The following is a 21,573-nucleotide window of genomic DNA, read 5'->3' as shown; positions in this document are numbered from 1 at the left end:
GCCCGGCCGCGCGGTCGGCGAGCGCCTCAGCGAGAATCTCCGCCCACCCAAATGTAGAGACCATGGGGTTCAGCCGCAAGAACTCAAGGACGTCGCCCGCGGACCAGCCGCACTGGGCGCGTAACTGGCGGGTGCGGTCGTCGTGGGGGAGCGCGAGCGAAGAGGCCACCGGCGCCTTCGTGCGAATCCAGAATGGACACTGGAACAGGATGTGGTGCCGAGTCTCCAGGCCACCCCCGCACGGACAGTCCTGGGGACCCGGGATGTTGAAGCGAGCGCGATACTCGCCACACGGGAAGTGGTTGGTCAGGACGCGCGCCGCGCGGGCAACGTCCGCGTTAGACTTGCCGGCGTGCTTGAGAAGCCAGGTGGTGGCGGCAGTGGTACCGTGCAGCAGGGGATCATCGGACACCCACAGGCGGCGACCCCGATAGTGGACGGCATTGGCATCACAGGCGACGCAATCCCACTTGGACTTCATGCGAGCCTTGACCCGCGCAAGGGCGAGCGAATAGGACACGAAGTCCGGCTGGTCCGCATCGAGAGCCTCCTTGGCGAGCGCATCGACGAACTCGTTCGGGTCAATGTGCTTGTGGGACGGGACCCACAGAAGGACGAGTCGATGAGCAGGGTGACCAGATCTAGATAGGAAGGCGCGCAAGGCAGCGCGCAGGCACTTCAGCAGCTTGAAATCATTGATATTGTCAAACGGTGGCGGCAAGCAGCTCGGATAAGATATTATGACAACAATACAACAGCATACAGGTATAAGCAACACTATAGAACCCGACCAGACACTAGGTAGACTTGGCAGACAACTCAACCGCGTTTTTGAATGCTCCTAGCAGTGCCGTGAGCTGTATCTTTTCATTCGCACCTGAGGACAGTCGATGTCTGACGAGTACAATCGCTGAGCATCGCAACATGTTTCGACGCACGTGCTCACTTACTCGGTCGTGGCCAGAAAGTCCAGCAGATATATGCGTGCATGAGGCTTGAAGTCGATAGTCTCAATATACTCGTATGCACCATTAATGAGGTCCGGCAATGCAAGGCCCCTTTCGACCTTGAGGGCAGATATCACTGCCAGGTGTCAGCGTCGGTGAAAAATGGACAGGGGGCATGGTCGTACTTTTATAGGACGTGGTGAAATCATCAGAAAGCATCGAGTTCACCACGCTCTCAATGTCGGTCGGATGCGGGTTACCAGTGCAGTTGTAAATTTCATCTTCCCCGATGAGATCGTAGGCAGCATGGCAGGCCTGGAGAACGTTCAAGGCCCTACGCATGTCTCCTTTCGACAGCTTGAGCAATGCTTTCTTGCCGTCCTCAGTGAGTTTGACACTGCTTGCCATCAGGCGCATGCGCTCTATGTCTCGAAAGGGAAACCTACCCTTCCGCTTCAATCACACCACTCAGTCGTCGTTCTACTTCAGTGATTGGCAGAGGTGAAAAGCGGAAACGTGTACACCGACTCTGAATGGCAGGAATGATCTTGTTGACGTAGTTGCAGATGATGCAGAACCGGACATTTTTGGTATATTGTTCGATGACACGTCGGAGGGCCGCTTGTGCTGCTGTTGTCATCATGTCCGCCTCGTCCAGAATGATGAGCTTGTAACCCTTGAGGAACAGCGTACGTGTCTCGGCGAAGTTCTTAATTTGCTCTCGTACAACATCGATACCACGATCATCCGATGCATTCAACTAAGAGATAGGAGATGAAATGTGTTTGTGCATCAGCACAGAACTGGGGTTACGCACCTCGAGTATCTGCTTGCGGTAGTCCTTTCCATATATTCGTCGAGCTACCGCGAGGATCGTTGACGTTTTGCCCGTGCCGGGAGGCCCATAAAACAGTAAGTGAGGCAATCTGTTCTTCTCAATGAACTTTTCGACTGCATGCGGCTGTTAGATACAATGTAGTCGTAGTCCGTTATGTGGCTCACTTGTTGACGTGATGTCCTTGTGGGATACAACGTCATCCAGTGTCACTGGACGGTACTTCTCCACCCTGCCTTTCTATATGTAGTCCAAGACGCACAAACGCGTCAGAAGACGTACCATGGTAGATTGTCATTGTCATAGGCCTCCTCGTGTTCGCTTGCTTTGCCCTTTCCTTTGCTCTTCGACGAGGGTTCCTTCTCAACTTCGTCCATTTGAATGTCTTCGTCGGAATCCATACTTATCAATAACAGATGAATGGTGAGTAAGCAGAGTGGCGGAGCGAAACGCGAGACAAGACGTTTGCGGACGCGTCGAACGCGTGTCACGCGCGACGCGTCAAGCCGGACAATGCCGCCGATCGCCATGCGGAGCCTAAACCTTGTTACCAACACGCACGGACCATCCACAGACCGAGCAGCTGACAAATCCTGGCAAATATAAGACTCGCGCGGGCGCTACAACCCTTTCATACTCGGCTTCAGCTTTTGTCGACGACTCCATCGTTTAGTTCGTTGGACAGACAGAGGCATCCGTCAGGTGTGGATTATTGCTGAAGTCTCTGTGATCATACCTGACCTTGTGTTCAGCAAGATGCAGATTTTCGTTAAGACGTGAGTTTGGACAGCTAATTTGCTCGGGAAGCAAGCATGCTGACAACTGTGCAGCCTCACGGGCAAGACCATCACCCTTGAGGTGGAGTCTTCGGACACCATCGACAATGTGAAGGCCAAAATTCAAGACAAGGAGGGGTATGTACCATCGCTTGCTCAATTGTCACGATCGTGTTTTACCTGCGCTATTCAGTATCCCCCCGGACCAGCAGCGCCTGATCTTCGCTGGAAAGCAGCTCGAGGATGGCCGCACCCTCAGTGATTACAACATCCAGAAGGAGTCGACCCTCCACTTGGTGCTCCGCCTGCGTGGTGGTGCCAAGAAGCGCAAGAAAAAGACCTACAACGTAAGTTGTTGGTTCAGGATGTCGTAACAGCTCGACTGATCCCTGTCTTTTTAGACCCCCAAGAAGATTAAGCACAAGCGCAAGAAGGTCAAGATGTCCATCTTGAAGTACTACAAGGTGGAGTCCGACGGCAAGATCAAGCGTCTCCGTCGCGAGTGCCCGTCCGCTGAGTGCGGTGCTGGTATCTTCGTACGTCAACTATACGTCTGTTTCTATCACATTGGTTCTCATGTATGTTGCAGATGGCCTTCCACCAGGATCGTCAGTACTGCGGCAAGTGCGGCTTGACCTACACGTTCCAGCCCGGTTCGAAGCCCCCTGTGGTCTAAGTTGTGTGTCTTGTCGGTGCTCCGGCGCTATGTTGCGCTCGTGTACTTTGCTGTTGTCCATTACATGAGTAATGTATGTAAACTGCGTATAACGTGCCCCAAAATCCAGTGCCAACATGAGGACTATGAGCAACCAATTACGGGACGAAGTAAGTTTTCTGGCGCTGCTCGATCATCTTCTGAGCGAGAGCCAATCAGAGATCTTGATTCCAAGAATTTGGGCGATGATCGAGCGGTGAAGCACAGCTGTCCGCAATGGCGCCGCATCTCATTCTGCTACCCTCACGGTCGACGCGCCCCCCGTAGACGCATCCTAGACTTGTACTTTACTCCTTCACTCAATTTGATAGACTTTGAGCCGCGATATACCACCCCGATGCACAGCGTACTGCTCATAGACGAAATTTTGGAATACATCCTAGAGTTCTGCTCGGACTGGCCCCAAGAAGAATACCGCCAGACCCTTGCTTGTATTGCACGATGTTGCAAGGCCTGGCGAGACCCTGCACTGGACAGATTGTGGTACCGTCTAGACGGCGTAATGCCCCTAGTGCGGCTGCTTCCAGGGTTCGTTGCCGGAAAGGACGGCTCAGACGCGGTGGTGGGCCCAACATCTCGTCTCGCAGTGACGTGTCCTGACGTCCGACTTGCAGGCGTTTGAGGACGTGCCCTGTTCCCATGCGGACGCCTTCCTCCGATTCAGGAGCTATGCGTCCCGCGTCCGGAAGATTAAACACAGCGCGGTGGTCGGCGTCCCGCCCGCACTGCTGCCACATATCACACTGCCCAACCTGAGAGACGTCGCAATCGCGTCTGGGGGCTGTGGGACCGCTCCCTGCTGGAGCGTCTCGCCGGCAGTGCGGGACGTTAGCATCGTGACTTCCTATCGTGAGGCCGCGAGCCTGTCCGCCGACTCGCAAGACTCGTGTCTCCACCAACGGGCGCGCGCTACCGCGGATCTGTTGGATACATTGCGCACTAGTGACATTCCTTTGCGGCGCCTCCGCCTGCGCGGCAGCATAACCAGAGACACCCTCTCGAGCGTTTCATTATTTACAACCCTCGGGACCCTCAGTCTACAAATCGGGCCGTCTCTCACCGCGGACGTATTGTTCTCGATTGCAACCACCCTGCCTTCACTCCGTGAACTCAATATTAACGCCCATTTTGTTGATCCCTGGGATCTCCAAACAGCCCTTTCAACAAAATCGACGGGGAAAATATTTTCTTCCCTGAAAAAATTGGTCATCAGCGCCCATAACAATACATTCGTGGCGTTATTCCCCTTTTTACCATCGAACACGCTGCGGTCACTGACCATACACGCCGACGACGCCGACGGCCCGTTGGGCCTTATACCCGCATTCGTCAGCCTCGCCGCCGCCGTGCCTGCAAGTCTCCAGGAGCTGGTCATTGAGTGCTACCCTGACCTGGGCGACTGGGATGAGGTTACCCCCGAATGGTTCGCACTCAGGATGATCCGTCCTCTCGCCGGCCTCACCTACCTGCGCCGCTTCTCCGTCGCCGCGATTGTGCTGCCGTATCTAGGGGACACGGATATCCGTGAAATAAGCGCATGGTGGCCGCACCTCGAGGACCTCGACCTGGGCACGCTGACGCGCGACATCTCCATTGATCAGGGTCGCGGCCTGACGCCTGCGGCGTACGCCATCCTTGCGAGAGCGTGCCCCAAGCTCAGGTCGTTAACACTGCCCGTAGAGATACCCGCTCTTCCCGAGATAGCACCTTCTCCCGTAACCACAGCCGAGTACACCTCCGCTATAGACGCATGGAGCAACCAAGGCCGCGACATTGGGCAGAACCTCAGGTCCCTGCGCCTGGGCGTGTTGCCGGACGACGACGCGTCCGTGACGGCATTTTTCTTCTTCCTTCTGCTCATGTTTCCGTCGATTTTGGACCTGGACGAACTGGTGATGCCCCCGCGTCCCGCTCCGCTACGCCTGTTGAAGGACCTACCGGACCCTGCCGTGTTGCTCCACTATTGTAGGACCATCCTGCCGGATGCCGTCACTGCCCCTGGATCCCAATCATAGATTGAATACCTGGACCTCAGCGTGCCGTACTGCTGACACGATTAGACACGCTGATTAGAAGTACCTTGACTGATAGACATTTCATTAGAGGTCGCGTGTGTAGCGCACGGAATCCCAATATCTCAGAGATGGGTCTGTTCTCCGCGCCAGTTCCGTGCCGAGTGTGTCCCGCGAGTAAGCAGTGGCAGCCTTTTTTTGCAAATTGCCAGACAGAATCGCCTACATGCGGACATGTATCCAGGGCAATTGCCCAATGAGCGCCCGGGAGCGCGCGCGCTTGCGCGGTATGTCGCTAATCTGGCTAGGTCTGCATTCTCCATCGAGCGCCAGGGCGCGATGCTTCGACCTTCAAACGTTCCAATAAATTCGGCGCCGCACGCCGAGGCGCTGAAATGAACGGCGGGAGACGTGACGGGAAGTCACGATCTGATGGGTCGAGCGCGATTGTCGCCCAGCTGTTGTTGGCGGGATCGCCACAGTGAATGTGTTGCAGTGACCTGGGCTATGAGCGGAGGTGGCATTGCGCTCAGCCTCCGTTCTTACCGTTCCCACCAGGGCGCGGTTGCTCGGCACTACCGGTGTCGTCGAGAATGCAGCGGCGCGGGGCTGTGTACTTCCGCGTGGCGTGTGCCGCCTCCTCAAGATTAGACGCTTCGTGGGTGCCACAGAAAGCGCCAAATCAGCCTAACATACACTCTCGTGACAGCCTCCGTGCCCCTTCAGCGGGAGGCTCGCATTAGAGCCGTGTCGTGGGGACCTTCGCTGTGAGAACCGCCCCCCCTAAGCCGAGGAACACTGGCACGTATGTACGCTGTATCTGTGGATGTAGCATAGCTTTGCGATGGCACGACGACATTGCTCGATTGTCGTGCGCGTGTCCCGTGCACAGCTGAGCAACCCTGTAGCTGTGGGAACCATATCGGACATTTGCAGCTCGAAGTTGATGGGACGAGGACCGGCGTCAGCGCTGAAGAATCATCTGCGTTCATTGTTCGGCGAACAATCAATATACCTGGAAATCGCAGTTTTCCAAAGCGCACACCGTGCTTGGCGGAGGAGTTTGGACATTCAGCTGCCGGCATGGAGAGCGCTGTGACGGCGCAACGTGACCGACGCGTGACGTACGCGTAAATGGACGCGCCTGGAATTAGCGCGTGCCGAGCGCGTCGGTGGCCAGGGCGGGCGTCTTCTGGGATTGGCGCCAAACCAGGACGGTGAGCTGTGGCGGATAGATCATGACGCTGTCTTCCGCACGCGGCTCCCTGCCCAGCCAGTGTTCCGTGCGCACACCTGATAGCGCGCACGGCATTTCAAAAGCCGCTCGCCCGAGGCTGGGTCGTGGATACGCGCCCGTGCCCCTCAAAAGGCCTCGCTGTGCGCGCAATCGATGCCCGGAGGCGCCATTCTCCCTTGGCACACTCGTCCACCATACCCTGCAGGCTGCAGCTACCCACAGACATGGCAGTGAGGTCCTCTCGCAGTAAGTCGACTCGTCGTCCCCCCGCGCATCACAGCCACTCACGTCATGATGCGCTCTCAGGTCCCGCGCGCACAGACGGACAGAGGCCGCTGACCGGCATTCCCGTCGAGATCTACATGCTGATCGTGGACGAGCTGCTCGAAGATGCGGACATGCCCCTGGTCGAACGCAAGTCCATTCTATCGAACATGAATCTCGTCTGCCGGCTCTTCTCCGCGCTCGTTGCGCCCAAGCTGTTCTCCCTGGTGTCCTTCAGGGGCGCGCACGTGGGCGCGTCGGAGAGCGGGAAACGCAGGCGGGATTCCTGGCTCAAGCAGCTCGCCCAGGGCGAGGAGACCGCCTGCCTGCTCGGGACGTTCGTCCGCCATGTCGAATACGTCGACTGGATGCCACAGGGCACCCCCGCCCAGCGTGACCGCGTTATCCCCGATCTCGGCCGGCATGTGCACATCCTGCCTCGCTTCTCTAACCTCAAGAAGCTCCACCTCGACCATACCCCCATCTCCTCCGACCTCTTCGGAGCCATTACGTCTCTGACGCGGCTGGAGACCCTGACCATCGAACATTGCTCCTACCACACACTGCGCACAAAGAAGGCCCTGCCGGAGGCCAGTCTGCCACTCCTCGTCGAACTCAATGTGTCCATGGTGGAGGATGATTTTGCCGCCTATGTGCCTGCACTAGCGTCGCTTGCGACGACGCCGACACTCCAGTCCCTGAAAACGACCGAGTGGCCACTTGCCCGCGCGATCATGGAGGCATCTACGGACGTTCCACTGAAGCACTTCGAGACAACGTACATGCCCAGTGACGTGCACATCCTATTTGCCTTTCTCTGTCGAACCCCGACGCTCACGAGCCTTTGTCTGACGACCCCTCTCGATGCTCCCGACGATGATCTCCGGTCTTCATCATCGCACAGCGCCCTCCCAGACACGTCTCTGCCGCGATTGCGAGAGCTTCGCTGCCCCCTAAGTCTCCTCGCACCCCTCTTCAGACCGTCAGTATCACGTCTCAACTTGGTGGACACTAGCGACTGGTTCCGTCTCAATTCCACCTCGAGCAGTCGGCTCTTGGAGCCGCTGGAGCAATGCGCCCTGAAAGAGCTGGATGTCCCTATGTGGGCGTGGCGCCGCTTCCCGCTGCAGCGATACACACCCAAGCTCGCGAAGCTGGCAGTTTGCTTCCCTCTACTTCCTATGATCCCCCTCGAAACGGTAAATAACTGACATACGACCTCAGTGGGTGGCTCCTGACCACCGTGCCCTAACAGATGATCGGCGCGTTCTGCAATTGCGGACCGAAGTTATCGCTGCAGACTCTTGAGCTGCGGTTCGCCGACAGCGTCTACGCCACTTGGAAGCTCAATCTGCGCATGCAGCACAACATGGTCGTGGCGTACCTCGCGCGCAGATTCCCAACCGCAAGCTGCTTCACGCTCGCCGACGCCATCGAATGGCACCGGGTCGCCAACGCCAACGGCTCGGCATGGCAGCCGGTCGTCCGGGAGCGTGAGTGCGTCAAGGAGCTGCTGCAGTGCAAGGACAGCGCTGTGTGGGAGTTCATGGAGGTGGCAGACCACGACGGGGCGCTCGCGGCGCTATTCACGGAGGGTGAGATGACGGCGGCCATCGCAAAGCGTCTCTCACGGGGCGGAGCGCATTGAAAACGCGCTAGGTCGTCGTGGAAGCACACGCATGAGCGTGACCGTGGCGGCGCTGGTCTCCCGTTCCCAGAATGGCGGTGAGCGCAACCGGTCCACGAGCCCCGTCTTCCGCTCCGTTGACGCCCTCTATTTGGAACCGAGTTCAATTGGCATATACCTTTGAGTTTGTACCGCATGGACGCTGGGCACCGACTCCCCCAAATTTCTTGTAGCAACCATTTTTTCTTGTACCGAATACCATTTCGTGTCATTCGCGACCTATACAATGCAGGATAAACCATGTTGTGGCAATCGATGCTTCTCGAGTGGATGGGTGATTGAGTTGTCTGGCCTCGAGATCCTGGTGAACAGATCGAGCAAGATCAGGCTTCGCTGTATCGGGAAATGGCTGACTTTTCTATCTGGTATTCTCAGTTGCGATACTGTGCCTACCCAGGCAGTCGGCAGACCTGCGAGCGTCCTGAGAGAGATTCCGGGGGAACCCTGCCGACTTGGTGGTTCTGCCGAGTATCTGCACTCAAGCCGCCCTTTCCAAATTGTGAGCCTGAGAGAATGATACGGTACTGCGTATTCTCTGGTGGCATTGTCATTGCAATTGCAGCATTGTGGTTCTCAGGCTGTGAACGCAACAAGCTCAAGGGATGTCGCCCAGATCCGCGCTCGTGCTTCGTGCTATATTTTCAAGAAGAAATGTCAGCCTTTGAGTTCACTCCGGTCCTGTATATTCGGCGTCTATTAGTAGTGGGTCCACGTGATCATGCGCCTGTAATCTCGAAATGGGATGTTACTACCGCGGCCCATTACTACTGACGACGGCAGCGACGACGCCGCATCCTCCAACGACGAGCTCCTGCTTACCCCTAGAAACCCCATATGCCGGCCCCTTCTAACCATGATGATGGCTACACGACGACTACATCGCGATTCCTCTCAGCCGGCTCAACGTCTGCGCCACGCAGATCTCCTTCTAGACAGAGCCTCAGCATAAACTCTCGCCGCTCTTCAGCGTCTCTGCGCGGCTCGAGCCTTTCCCAGGCACTAGACGATGACGCAGCGAACGGGAGACATTCACTTGCGCATGAACTGGCGGTAGCACTCATGCCGGAGCCCAGTGCGGGCTCCAAGCTACTGGCGGAGGAGTTCGGCATTGAATATGACGAGGGCGCGGAGGGTATCGACGAGACTCCTGAGAGAGATGTTGTGGCGGATGCGCCGGGTGCGGCGCTGGCGGATGAGTTCGACCCAGATGCACCCGTGGTCCCGGAGCACGACTCACCAATCGACCTGCATGCAGACCCGAGCGTCGACCCCGTCTTCAGTAGCCCTGCGCCGCCTCCGAAACCAAGAAAACAGCCAGAGCAGGATCCCATGATCATCCTTGCTCGGGATCTTGAATACACGGAGAAGTTCCTCTCGCAGCTGCGCCGACTCGACTTAGACCACGGCGCTTCCGCGTCGCAGTCGACGCTGGAGAAGCTTGCGTCAGACGTCATCCGGCGCATTGACGATTCCGCACGGGACAGGGAGGGGCAGGTGCGGGAGCTGCTGGAGTACGAGCGTGAGTTCAGGAAGATTGCGGGTGAGGTCGGCGGAAACGACGCACTCGGTCAGTTGGAGGCGCTTGAAGACTTCATTGGGGAGTCCTCAAGCGAAAGCGGAGCGTCGAGAGATCTTGACTCTATCCATGAGGAGTCGTTGTCCGGCTCGACGCTGGCGAATGAGTGGGACGCCGACCCTGATCGGGAACGGCTCGGTGACGAAGAAGACGAGGAGTATGATTCCGCTTACTCCCCAACGCCGGTCAAGTCCACATTTCCACCGCCACCGCCCATAAACGGACCCGCGACACCAGCAACTACTATCTCGCACCTCGCATATCTGCGCACATTCACGTCGTCTGCAGTGGCGTCGCTCGCCGTAGTCTCAGAACATACCCAGGTTAACACTGCAGCAACGACTGAGGCGGGACGGAAGATTCGCGCGCTGAAGAACAAGTTGGGTGGGTGGCGGACAGAGTGGGACAGCGCGGAGCGCAGTCGGCTGAAGATAGAGCGGTGGGAGGCGGGGATTGACCTCGATGGGCCGAGTTCGCCGTCACCAACGCAGAGGCCGCATTCGCGGCGGCTAGACGGGCGCAAACTCGTGCAGGAGCAGCTGCAGGCTTTTGAGAAGGCGCTGAATGAAGCAAACCTCAAGACGCAGGCGATCATGGCTGGAGCATCATAAGATGTCTGTCAGGGATGGACGCTCTTTTCCGCTGTTTCGCATTCTTCGCACTCGCGGTGCATACTCACCGAGCACATTTGGCGTAGTCGTTGTGCCCATGCACTCTAGGATGATCTACATAATACATCTTGCTATGATCTGATTTCCTAACGTTATTGCAATAGTTCCGACTTTCATTGAATATGCTATGATAGAATCGGTGTACTTGAAACATTTTAGGGTTTAGAAAGGATATTGTTGTCGCCAAAGTGGAAGATATGGCGCTGCAGCCATCGAATAAACAAACGAACCTTTCGCCGTTACCGCAAGACTGCATGTAGCCCGCATGAGGGGGCCGATACATGCCACTTCACTCTGCAACCATGAGTTTGCCTTATAATGTGACCGTCTCACGGATGATTACCACACCCCACGCAGACCGTTGCTATCTTTGCGCTCTACCGCCGCCACCTCCCAGAACCCATGCGCTAAAGCCTCATCATGCTTGTGTACACAACGTTTCCTTTCTTCCAGGTCCGCAAATCGAGAGCATGACTTACCATTGACGGCCTTGGGCTTGAAGAGACAGCGTTTCTTTGCACCATGGCGGAGCGAGTTGTTGACCTTGAAGGCAGAAAATTTGCGTGGTCGCCGAATGTGTCTGAGTGAAGGAGGAAGGCGGTTTGCCTAGCCCTGTGCAATTTGACGCAGCCAAAACCTTCACGGACGCGCTTTCATCTGGAGTACACAGGGGAAACATCAGTGGCATTCCACCGAGAAACACGATGTTCACCTTGAATTGGTCTTGTATGATAACTCGTCATATTCCTCTGCAGCCGATGTGATGAGTCAGAGCATATCATCATCACAAGCTATACATATCGCCGATACACATTTCCTCGCATTTGAGAATTGAGCGTAGCCGACTATATGATTCCTCAGGAGGAAATACCTTCTTTACACCGTATAGAGTGCAGCACATTCGGGGAAGGAAGAAGGCGCACAGTCACCTCATGACGCCACTTGCGAAATCGTGCAGATGTCCGAAGGCCTAGGCGCCTTCACCAAAGGATTAGGGGATCGCATAACCTGTGAACACATTTCACGCACGCACCTATCGTTAAAAAGGCAATCATAGCACCCTCGCGCATGAAGTCTGTTGTCCCCTGCGCACATTTTGTCTGTCACAACCGTGGATATGTGCATACCATCGCATAATGTTAAGATTTCTTTCCTGAAACCCGCTGAGTTTGGTGCTCGCTCAGACTCGGGACCTTCGCCGTAAGCCATGCTCTTTGTGCTTGTCCATCACAAGGCAGGAAATACCGTGGATAATTATAGGAAAGACAGATAGTTGGTGGCGCTAGAATCAAACTCATAGGAGTTAGACGTTGATAACTACATCATTCAGCTTTTTATTGATGTGAGAAGCTGGTCATAAGTAATGTGATATTCTGTCTCCTCGCATTTTTCTTTATGAAAGTCTTACAGTATTGTTCCACGACTGAGTATTTTGTGCGAAGACTCAAAGGTGTGAGTGACCCTGGGATTGGGTGTCCGCGGCTTGTGGCGTAATTGCGATCGATCTCACGATTGATGGGGTCCCATGCTTCCTGGGGAAGCCCGACCTCCTTATAAGTGGCCCCTCTCGCAGGACACCGAGTCATACCTTTATCGGCGACCATCTGCACACCTCTTGGAGCACAATCAACGGCGTAGACATGACGGGCAAAGGCTACACATACTCAGGCAGTGGCACAAACAGCCAGGTATTATCCATATTTGAACGCTACCTGATGCGGTCCACAACGATCTGTTAGGCTCATCGCTAACCACTGTATACCTCAACAGGGCAACCACTACTGCTCTCGTGACTATGGAGATGGTTCCAACTCTTACCATTACTCCAACACGTAAGTCAATGTGTATAGATATGCATACCGAGTGGCGTTGTAACCGGAGAGTGGTCTCAGGAACGGGAGTTACTACTATTCCAACCCGAATGGCTCTACGTACTACAGCGATGGGAAGGGAGGTTCTACCTACACTTCCCCCAGCGGCCAGACCAACACCTCGAGCAACGCCTCAAAGTAAGCGAAGACATTGAGTAACACGGGTTCTCTGTAGCTTTGTGAGTCCCATGCATTAAGCCCCCCCGTCGAAGGTGCAAGCTCACTGTCTGTCTCAGGTATTTGTTCGTTTCAACATGTCTGTTTGAGGGATGTAGTATGGTTATTGTGAGCTTAGGTGCATGAAATTCATGGTCGGAGGCAATCATGGTCGGAGGCAAAGTTGTTGTCTCAGTGGCCTGTCACTTCAACCAATTGACTCTGATCTGAATATCAATGCCATTTTCGTTGAGAACTGTGAGCAAGTTGTCAGCACAGTCAACTTTGTCCTAGGCCACATTTCGTGCTCATCTTGCTGCGAAGTGGGTTCATGAGGGTACGTTCTCAATGTCCTGAGCAAAATCAAGTGGATTAAGTCAATCGACGAGAACGCGGATCCTTATATTCAAATATCCTCGAGGGGTGCAATGAACGGGAGAAGCGGATCACCGTCGCGTCACCGCGCCTGTGGCAACGCGTCTCATTTAGATCGAGATTGCGGCAGACGCGTCTTCTGGGCCGATTGGTTCGTCAACTAACATGAGCACTTGTTTGCACCGGTGGGTCACGACGCGGTCATAGTATTAGCATTTACCCTCCTTGATCACTGCTCCGCGTAATATCGTCTGCGCCAAAGTAACGAGGTTACGTTCACATCGCATATGATAGTACAAGTTGATGTTAGACGAACACGACCAAGTGCTCGAAAGGCGTACATTTTGATAATACAGAACATCGACATCTATCATAGTGCGTTTTAATGACGTCACACACCGACCTCATGATGCCTTCCACACAAACTGGACACAAGTACAGCCACTGACATACTTATTCCACTGATGAGCTTCTCCTTTATCAAACCAACCATACCTCCGTCATAACTTAACACTCTCACAGCCCAATCATCTTGCGGGGGTCAAATACTTCCGCTATGAGGCCGCCAGCCCCGGATACAATCCCTGCCTGGCCTTCTTCAACGCCCCGTCAAACCGAGCTTCCATGACAGTCATTTTCGGGAATCATACTTCATTTCATCCAGAAAGGATCTGAATGTTGTATCCAGGTGGTCATACAATATAATACATGCAGAACTAAATAAGCCGTCTCTCACACTTAGACCGACCCGGAACGTTCAATCATTTGTCAAACCAACCCAGTGCCTCACCCAAAGCGAGATCGGCAGTACACGGCTCCTTACTGTCCTTGAGGTGCCGAATCAAAGAGTCCTTCCGGCTGAAATCGATTCCACATCCTCCCACCATCCACTGACCCTTGTGCTCCAGTCGCTTCGAACCATCCCTGATCTCATACATGCCTGCTATCTCCTCCGGCACGCCGCAGCACACCCAGACATTGTTGGCGAGGCTGCGATCATGGGTTTCCAGGTGACGCCGTAGCGCAGCAGAGCTTCTCTCTGCAGGCACATGCAGGCACACTGGGCATTGCAGGGAGTCAGCACGGACGAACGCAGCGACGTCAATGGGAGCCTGGATATTGCGGGGTGGTGCAAGACGCCGCTTGCCTGTGGCCGAAGGCGTGCTGACGCTCGAGGAGGAAGACGACGAGCGAGACGTTCTCCGTCGAGACTTTGCAGATTCGCTCGAGTAGGGGGCGCGACGGCGTGTCTTCTTCGGCGCTGGCGAGCGCTGTGCGGACGATGTGCGGACCCGGTCTGAATCGCTGGAAGTGAAGGGCGACGTGGGCGATGATGACGAAGGAGAGCAGGACGAGGAGCTGTCCGGGGAATTCGTGTATACAGAAGGCGGCGGGTGCACCGGTGAACTGGAGTAGAAAACGTCTGTGGTTGGTTCGGAGACCACTGCGGGCACAGCGAAGACAGGATGGTGATATGTACCGGCAGCTGGCGTGATGGCCTGCAAGGATAAGTTCGACATTGCTTCGGGGTACATGACATATTCCAGGGAGCCAAAGTATGCTGGGACAGAAGGACCCGCGCTCCGAGAGATCTCGTATGGGCTCGAAGCCGATACATTCTGACGAGGGAGTGATTGTGTTGAAGACAGGGAGTAGATTTGAGTCGAGTCGGCCCGTGAGCAATGTACAGACGACACGGACTGCGGACTTGCACTAGAGTTGGAATAAACCCGTCAGATCGCATGCTTAGACCAGTGGCAGGTGAACGTACGGATGTCCCGCGAAACGCGAGTGTATGTCCGGAACAACAACATGGACAGACTCAGCGTGCGTCCTGTACAACCGATTCGTACTCAGATGAGCAGGAGCAGGAGCATCTGCTAACGTAGGCTCCTCTGTTGTTCTGGCAAAGTTCTCCACGAACCAGTCATCAGACGACCAGGCACACGACTCGAGATCGGAGGGTAGCAAGTATTGACGGCCTGTGTATGGTGCGTTCCGTGCAGAGTGACCGCCCTGAGCAGAGACGAGGAGTGTAGTAGACTGTCCGCGAGACCCTGAAGACATCGTAGTGGCACGGCGGGCAGTCGAAGGGATGTTTGTTGTGCAGTAGCGGAGCACTGGGGGCATCATCGCGCATGCCCCGACCTACCTTTATATCTCCAGAGTGCCCAGCCATTGTGTGGATGGCCAGCATGGTCGCCGCTGTTGGTGTTTACCTTAAGAGTGAGCCTGGGATGGGAACGTTTCGGTATAAGAACCTCTTCACGTTCGGAGTTTGAAGCAGGCGCCTGAGCGCTGCGTCATGCCCGGATGCGGGGCCGGGGCTTGTCCCTCAGCCACTGGCAACATTACCACCGACGGATGGGGGATATCTTTATAGCCCTGGTTCGCTGTATACTCAGAGTAAATCCTGGATATTTGCCTTGTTACTTCTCCTACGATTGCTACTAGGACAGGCTTCACTTGATGAGGCACCCTGAGCACGCGGTCACGGGATCGCGTTTCCCGTCTACACGATCTCAAGTTTGGTGGTGTCGCATCGCACTTGTTACTACAAACAGAAAAGACGCGACGCTCTTGTCAACGTGAACGAAAGTGCAATTGTGATATTGACTGCTCAAGTCGGGATTGTTCAAGCGTAGAGCACAAAAAGCGCAACGGGTTACGAGGGAAGCATGCTGCGGCCAGAGAGCAAAATCCGACAAGAGAAGAATTTACAGACACATTGACAGATGTACAATGGAGAATACATCTATAATATACACTAATATATAACCAAATAATTAAGGCGTCTCAGATGACGCCCTTTGCATCCTAATCATGGCCAGCCCGTGTCATGTCATATAAAAACGAGTCAGAAAGAATAGAGAGAAACGAGGCCAACTCCTAGCCAGAACCCCACACGCAATTCTTGCTGTCCCTCACATGGCGCCCCAGAGCATCTTTCCGACTGAACGACAGCAGACACCCACCCACTCTCATCTGGCCCCCGTACTCGAACGGCTTGCACGTGCCAGCGACGCGACGCGACCGCGCCGAAGACAAGGGCACACCGCAACACACCCACTCTTCGCCCTTGTCCTCGCAGTGCGTCTTGATGTGGCGCACCAGATCGTCTCGCTTCCCACTCGCCGGCGTGAATGAACACTCATCGACCGGACACCGGCGCGAGCCCTTTGCGATCATCGCCTCGAGTTCGTGGAAGGAATAGCTGGTCTGTATATTCCTCGGCTTCGTACGTCTGGGAATGTTTGCAGGCGTAGAAGACGAGTCAGATCTCGCTTTCTTCGATGGCCTTTGGGGATGGTCGCGCGTGTAGGGGGACTTCCGCCGCGTGTGCGCGCGCGGAGGCGAGCGAGAAGAAGACGAGGGCAAAGGTGCGGTCGATGCAGAACGGGATATTGACGTCGTGTAGACGCTAGGTGAGCTCGACGGACTAGATTCATCGTCGCTGGAGCTCTCGCCGCTGCTGCTGTCTGTAAGAGCCTCCGAGTCGGAAGAGAAGGGAGTCGGCGGTGATGTGATAGAAACGGCGAGCTGTGGAGTGTACGGCGTAGTGTTTCCCGAGTCGAGCAGAGAGAGCTCGGCCAAGGACCTGGTAATGCCGTATACCGTCGGCGAGGCAGAAGGAACAGGATCATAAGCGTAGTGCACATCCTGTGGATAGTATGCGGGGACGGATACTGCATCGGGGAGACCAGGAGACGGCAGGGGAAAATAGGGCTCAGAATAGCTGGAGACATGTCAGATACTGATGTAAGTCATCCGGTCGGAAGTGCACATACTGCGTGTCGACCTCAGGAATGTATTGAGGTGAATCCATGGTGTCTGTTTCCGGCGGAGCTGCTGTCGCTTCTAAGGCTCCCATATGCGTAGGTGATGTCCCGGAGACAATGACCTCGGAGGTGGACTCGGGACAAAGATCCTCAAAGAGGAAGAGGTCCGGGATGTCGAAGTAATCATAGTTCCGCGGGACTCCAAGAAAGTCGATAGGATCTAAAGAGAAAGAAGCGTCTAGGACCGCATCATCTTGAGACGAGGTAATACTGATGTCGGACTGCGTGAAGAGCATGGCGGGTGCGCGGGACAGTGCGTGAGTGGCTCGGGCGACGCAACAGAGCAATGCTGGGGGGCATATTTCGCTCGTCCTCGCACACCTTTATACGACCCCACCGCTCAGGCATTGTCCGGCGTACGAGCATGCTCATAGCAGCGGACGACGGCCTAGCCGAGACCCTGGGATGGGAACATCTCATTATAAGAACGGTGAAGAGTGCGGAGTCTGAAAACATACCATGTAAGGCAACTGTGCACACCGGTGACCAAGGCGTCTCTTATCATTGTCGTAGTCCAGCCGCCTCGTGTTCCGACTTGCAGGAGTGGTCGGCGCCTGATGCGTTGTGTGGCACTTTGTCACATTTACTCTGGAGCTGAAGATAACACTGGTTAATGATGGAGATCACGGAAAGGTTGGACTTGGTAGATGCAAGGCCACAATCACAAGTGCATTATGTAGTCAAACTGCGGGCCGTCCAGGTAGGGCAATTCATATGAAGGCTCGACTTGAGCGGAGCGGCGAACAGAGCCCAAAAGGTTCTCCAAAGGTTCCCCCCTCTGGCCCAATCGACGCATTACCAAGGTATAAGCATTGTTCCTGTCACAAACTGAATCAATGACGCATTATATGTGCAAGTTTACAGTTCAAGCAGGATTCATACTGTGAGCTTATCGGGCTGAACCCGATGTCCTTGGTACGAACTCATCCAGGTGTCCACGCGGTATTCTGTACGGGGAAGCTCAGGTTGCGAGCCTATATATTGACCAGCGAGAACAGAGGACTCGACCTCGAAGCTCGGGTCGCGGGGCGATTAGCTTGCAGCATTCACAGTTGTCAGACGCCCCCCTTGCGTTCACGGCCACGGACTCGCATTGCGCGTCGCGTAACGCGTATGTTGCATAGACGTTGATGTCTGGAAATCATCAGGGGTGGTACTGCTTCAAGCCTTTTGTGTTGTTGCATCCGAGAAATGGTATAGCCCGACCCTTTACCCACACGCGAAAACAGATCCCACTACACCAATTACACCCACAACTGGGCCTACAATACCCTTCTTGACAGGCTGAATGATGGGCTTCATTCCCGCTCGCTGAAGGTGCGAGAACCAGCTCCCGGCCTTCACTTCCCCTCCGTAAAACGTTCGCTGGGCCCATGCAGCGGTCGAGCCTACAAAGGACTAAGCATCACTTTTTACCCCAATCTGAGAAACAAACGCACCTTTCACCGGCCCGTAAGGGCCAATACCGAACAGCCGAGCAACAGGGCGCAGAATCCATCCCTCTGGGATGATCATAAATGCCGCAGTGATCAGGAGGATCTCCACCACGTCTGGATGCTGCTCAGCAATATCCCCTATGTAAAGTGCAATCGGAATGAATTAGGATCAGCTGGCTTCATGCGTTGTAATATAAAGACGAACCGATCGTGACCACGGCTGTGACAATATACGGATGCAGCAACCGCAATTGCGCTCTCACCTCTTCTTCCGGCAAGCCTGCTTCGACACAGATACGTGTAATGATGTCTTCTGCGCGAGATAGTATCTGGTTGACTAGGTCCTTTCTTGCAACATGATGTAGCGCATGGTCTGGGGGCGGGAACGCCGCTGAAAGCTCCTCGAGAAGCTCGGCAAGGTTCTTGTCTACTTTGTCAGCGATGTCATCCATGACGCTTTCACTAGAGACATCGTCAGACGCTGTCCCGCTGTTGCTGGCGTCTCTCGTCATGAGTAGATTCGCTTGCTTTATGCGGGCTCTGAAACCCGCTGCAACAAAGACAATGTGTGGGATGGCGTCCTTGATGGTCCCCACCTCTTTGATGTATTGTGGATACGTAGTTTGAACTTCGTCTATGCGAGATTCAGCATATTTCCGCGCAAAAGCACCGAGTTGTGCTGCGCGTTCCCAGAAGTCGGTGTGGAGGGCTTCATCCACAAGAATAGGCGTTTGAATAAGTCGTGCTGCGAGACGCCATTGTAATGTGTTCATGGGACAACGTCATGCAAGAATGTCTCACATGTCATGCTACGGGAGAGGCTTCTGTATGACAATACATCGTCAGACCGGAGGAACCCGATTGCTCGAATTCTGCGCACGTACCTTGCAACAGCGTCAGATGGCATCGCAATGACTCGGGGAGGCGTGAGGAAAGTCATGAAGGTGCCGATGGCGATGAGCACGGGCCACAAGCAGGCGAGGGCACGTCTCATCGTTGAACGGAGTGAAAAGGAGACTACCCTTTCTAGAACGAAGGTGAGTACTTATACTCCAGCGTCTGTGTGAAGCGAACGTAAGATGCCCAAACCTTATCCTTGTGTCAAGGGGGCGGTGGGGTTGCCCCTTATAGGACAGTGACACCGAGGCGAATAATCGTATGTCAGATCAAGAAGTGCTTCCTACCAACAGGCTTGTGTCCTGCCGCTACACGCGCCGAGTGCTGTCCAGTCGAGACGGGAGTTCTCATTATCTGCGCTCATGCTTATCGTCAATCTCGACGTCCATGTAGTATAGACCAGTTGTATAATTGCGTCCAATACCGACCGGGAAGATCAATGATCGTCGGCACGTCGTGTGCATCATTTGACGAAGGTGCCTGTGAATGCTTGCCTGACATGCCACCGCAAGCTTTACTATGCGAGTGATGACCCTGTACGATCGTTGACTGAGACCACCACAGCAGGCCCTGGCATGAAGCATTCAGATAGCCATCGCCTGCAATCCCACCGAGACATGTCTCAGCTGCAGGACTGTTGCATACTCATGATGCACCGTCCGAGCCACATGCAGTATGAGATGTGACTATACGCACCACTGCGTATGTGAACGTCTTTGATGATTGACCGTCATCGATTCATCGCGTAGTGTTGGATAACGCGATGACGGATTGAAATGCGCTGTATATCACAGCAGCAGCCCGACTAAATCGTGTGGCCATTGAGTAATTGGCATGCCCATCTACCAGAGGATCACATTCTCGATATCGGTAAAGGATCCTTATCATGTCTCTTCTTTTCTCGTCTGTCACTCACAATCACAAGCGAATATTTCCAAGAACATGAAGCATCATGTGCAACACATTTGGCATTACCCAAATATACTGCGCGATCGCACGTACCGACACTCATCACAGATTTCGAAACGTATACATATCCTGGCGTATCCGAGTCGAGTCAGTACCGGTCCACTTGCTTCAGACACTTTGCACAGAATCACTCACTACATCGTACATATCAATCGCCGTCTGTATAGGCTGCACTAGGTCAATACGCACGACACTCCTATTGGTGGGTCCTCACCCACAACCAGCTACGGCGTATCATCAGCCGCCGAAGTCCTAGCCCCTGACAGTGACTTCATAAGAGCCGCCCTCGCAACCTCCACAAGCACCGCAGGCCTGCGACGTAAATGTCATGAGTGAGCACAGAGCCTTTTCCACTAGAAGAGTCCCGACTGACCGCTGCGTGGGATCCAGCACCACCAATGACTTGCGTATCGACAGAGTCACACGTAGAGGTAGGTGCGACGAAGGGGGCAGGTACGAGGAACGGGAAGCGTCGCTCCTGCATATTCGCCTCCTGTAGATTGCGCCCGCGCGGATGAGTCACATCGATGTCTCGCTGAGTGTCGCCTCCCTCCTCTTGCAGCTTGACGAGGTGACCTAAACTCTGGCCGGCTGCTTCGCCAGGGAGTGGGCATCCGCAGAGCATGTATGGCACACCGAAACGCTCCTGTATTCGCCAGACATGAGAAAAACCATGTTGCGTGTACATAGCTGTAAGCCTACCTGCCAGGCATGGCGAGTAATGTCCAGGGATATAACTAGATAGTTCTCTTCGACCTTGTCGTCACTAACACATCGAATCAGTCAGAGCCGCTGTTCTCTGCAACACTATAGAAGACAGCTCACTGGTTAACGTATCGACCCACTGTGTCGCGACAGTCTTGCGCATATTTACTCGCTGTAAGCTGATGGGAGTGCCATGCCAAATCAATGTCGAGTGTGGGGACGAGGAGGAGGGCCGGAGATATTGCCATTAGATCTAGGAAACTACGCGAGAATCCATTAACGTGTCATGCGACGGTATGGGAAGGACCTTACGCATGGTATCTAGCGACAGCATTAACCAAGACAACCTCATCCTGTTGATTGTTAAGGAAGCTAGGAGCCGTCCAGCCGAAGTTGTGCATCTTGTCTATGAACGAACATTGTCGGATAACCTCAAAAAAACAGTCAGGTTGAAAGGCATCTGTGTTGGGAGACACACTCACAGCGCCGACGAGCTCCACGGAGAATGGCCTGTCGTCAGTGTATGCGGCCATGATTCGTTTGACCCTGCGAATCGCTCATTGATCGTTCTTTCGCAGCTTGGTGAGGTCGTTAAACTAACGTAC

The 21,573-nt window shown here is 54.6% G+C and overlaps 10 protein-coding genes across 10 annotated transcripts; 5 read left to right on the top strand and 5 right to left on the bottom strand.

Annotated features, from left to right (window-relative positions):
• Positions 1–797: 797 nt before the first annotated feature.
• POSPLADRAFT_1137244 (hypothetical protein) lies at positions 798–2,159 on the bottom strand (the record flags this gene model as incomplete). Its single annotated transcript, XM_024484772.1, has 7 exons — positions 798–894; positions 951–1,083; positions 1,133–1,344; positions 1,394–1,707; positions 1,765–1,898; positions 1,950–2,014; positions 2,065–2,159. 7 exons carry the CDS (start codon positions 2,157–2,159, stop codon positions 798–800), a joined length of 1,050 nt encoding a protein of 349 aa, XP_024341220.1.
• A 233-nt stretch (positions 2,160–2,392) lies between these two features.
• POSPLADRAFT_1168609 (hypothetical protein) lies at positions 2,393–3,359 on the top strand. Its single transcript, XM_024488017.1, has 6 exons — positions 2,393–2,484; positions 2,535–2,558; positions 2,613–2,696; positions 2,752–2,905; positions 2,960–3,094; positions 3,148–3,359. The coding sequence occupies exons 2-6, from the start codon at positions 2,539–2,541 to the stop codon at positions 3,232–3,234; spliced, it is 480 nt and encodes a 159-aa protein (XP_024341219.1). The 5' UTR covers positions 2,393–2,484; positions 2,535–2,538; the 3' UTR covers positions 3,235–3,359.
• Positions 3,360–3,775: 416 nt separating this feature from the next.
• Positions 3,776–5,288, top strand: POSPLADRAFT_1055043 (hypothetical protein; the record flags this gene model as incomplete). Its single annotated transcript, XM_024480597.1, has 2 exons — positions 3,776–3,835; positions 3,888–5,288. The coding sequence occupies 2 exons, from the start codon at positions 3,776–3,778 to the stop codon at positions 5,286–5,288; spliced, it is 1,461 nt and encodes a 486-aa protein (XP_024341218.1).
• Positions 5,289–6,658: 1,370 nt separating this feature from the next.
• Positions 6,659–8,728, top strand: POSPLADRAFT_1039397 (hypothetical protein). The gene is made up of 3 exons (XM_024477536.1): positions 6,659–6,768; positions 6,829–7,985; positions 8,042–8,728. The coding sequence occupies exons 1-3, from the start codon at positions 6,747–6,749 to the stop codon at positions 8,432–8,434; spliced, it is 1,572 nt and encodes a 523-aa protein (XP_024341217.1). The 5' UTR covers positions 6,659–6,746; the 3' UTR covers positions 8,435–8,728.
• Positions 8,729–9,307: 579 nt separating this feature from the next.
• Positions 9,308–10,660, top strand: POSPLADRAFT_1136813 (hypothetical protein; the record flags this gene model as incomplete). Its single annotated transcript, XM_024484734.1, has 1 exon — positions 9,308–10,660. The coding sequence occupies one exon, from the start codon at positions 9,308–9,310 to the stop codon at positions 10,658–10,660; it is 1,353 nt and encodes a 450-aa protein (XP_024341216.1).
• A 399-nt stretch (positions 10,661–11,059) lies between these two features.
• Positions 11,060–12,362, bottom strand: POSPLADRAFT_1045469 (hypothetical protein; the record flags this gene model as incomplete). The annotated part of the gene is made up of 5 exons (XM_024478765.1): positions 11,060–11,127; positions 11,200–11,300; positions 11,433–11,469; positions 11,754–11,805; positions 12,309–12,362. 5 exons carry the CDS (start codon positions 12,360–12,362, stop codon positions 11,060–11,062), a joined length of 312 nt encoding a protein of 103 aa, XP_024341215.1.
• A 10-nt stretch (positions 12,363–12,372) lies between these two features.
• Positions 12,373–12,715, top strand: POSPLADRAFT_1076791 (hypothetical protein; the record flags this gene model as incomplete). Its single annotated transcript, XM_024482944.1, has 3 exons — positions 12,373–12,408; positions 12,491–12,552; positions 12,613–12,715. Coding segments are annotated over 3 exons (201 nt in total), but the record flags the coding sequence as incomplete, so codon positions are not given.
• Positions 12,716–13,883: 1,168 nt separating this feature from the next.
• On the bottom strand, positions 13,884–17,197 carry POSPLADRAFT_1138205 (hypothetical protein; the record flags this gene model as incomplete). The annotated part of the gene is made up of 4 exons (XM_024484878.1): positions 13,884–14,741; positions 14,890–15,242; positions 16,023–16,858; positions 16,911–17,197. The coding sequence occupies 4 exons, from the start codon at positions 17,195–17,197 to the stop codon at positions 13,884–13,886; spliced, it is 2,334 nt and encodes a 777-aa protein (XP_024341213.1).
• Positions 17,198–18,138: 941 nt separating this feature from the next.
• POSPLADRAFT_1039396 (hypothetical protein) lies at positions 18,139–19,401 on the bottom strand. Its single transcript, XM_024477535.1, has 5 exons — positions 19,282–19,401; positions 19,199–19,221; positions 18,603–19,142; positions 18,401–18,535; positions 18,139–18,349 (listed from the first exon to the last, which is right to left on the bottom strand). The coding sequence occupies exons 1-5, from the start codon at positions 19,389–19,391 to the stop codon at positions 18,171–18,173; spliced, it is 987 nt and encodes a 328-aa protein (XP_024341212.1). The 5' UTR covers positions 19,392–19,401; the 3' UTR covers positions 18,139–18,170.
• Positions 19,402–20,248: 847 nt separating this feature from the next.
• POSPLADRAFT_1069705 (hypothetical protein) lies at positions 20,249–21,501 on the bottom strand (the record flags this gene model as incomplete). Its single annotated transcript, XM_024482364.1, has 8 exons — positions 20,249–20,330; positions 20,397–20,422; positions 20,478–20,575; positions 20,637–20,909; positions 20,966–21,029; positions 21,089–21,229; positions 21,281–21,399; positions 21,451–21,501. 6 exons carry the CDS (start codon positions 21,499–21,501, stop codon positions 20,516–20,518), a joined length of 708 nt encoding a protein of 235 aa, XP_024341211.1. The 3' UTR covers positions 20,249–20,330; positions 20,397–20,422; positions 20,478–20,515.
• Between the last annotated feature and the right edge of the window lie 72 nt (positions 21,502–21,573).

The sequence above is a fragment of the Postia placenta genome (genome assembly GCF_002117355.1).
Source record: "Postia placenta MAD-698-R-SB12 unplaced genomic scaffold POSPLAscaffold_4, whole genome shotgun sequence".
In the NCBI taxonomy this organism is placed as follows: domain Eukaryota; kingdom Fungi; phylum Basidiomycota; class Agaricomycetes; order Polyporales; family Adustoporiaceae; genus Rhodonia; species Rhodonia placenta.
This window is presented reverse-complemented; position numbering and strand designations above follow the sequence as displayed.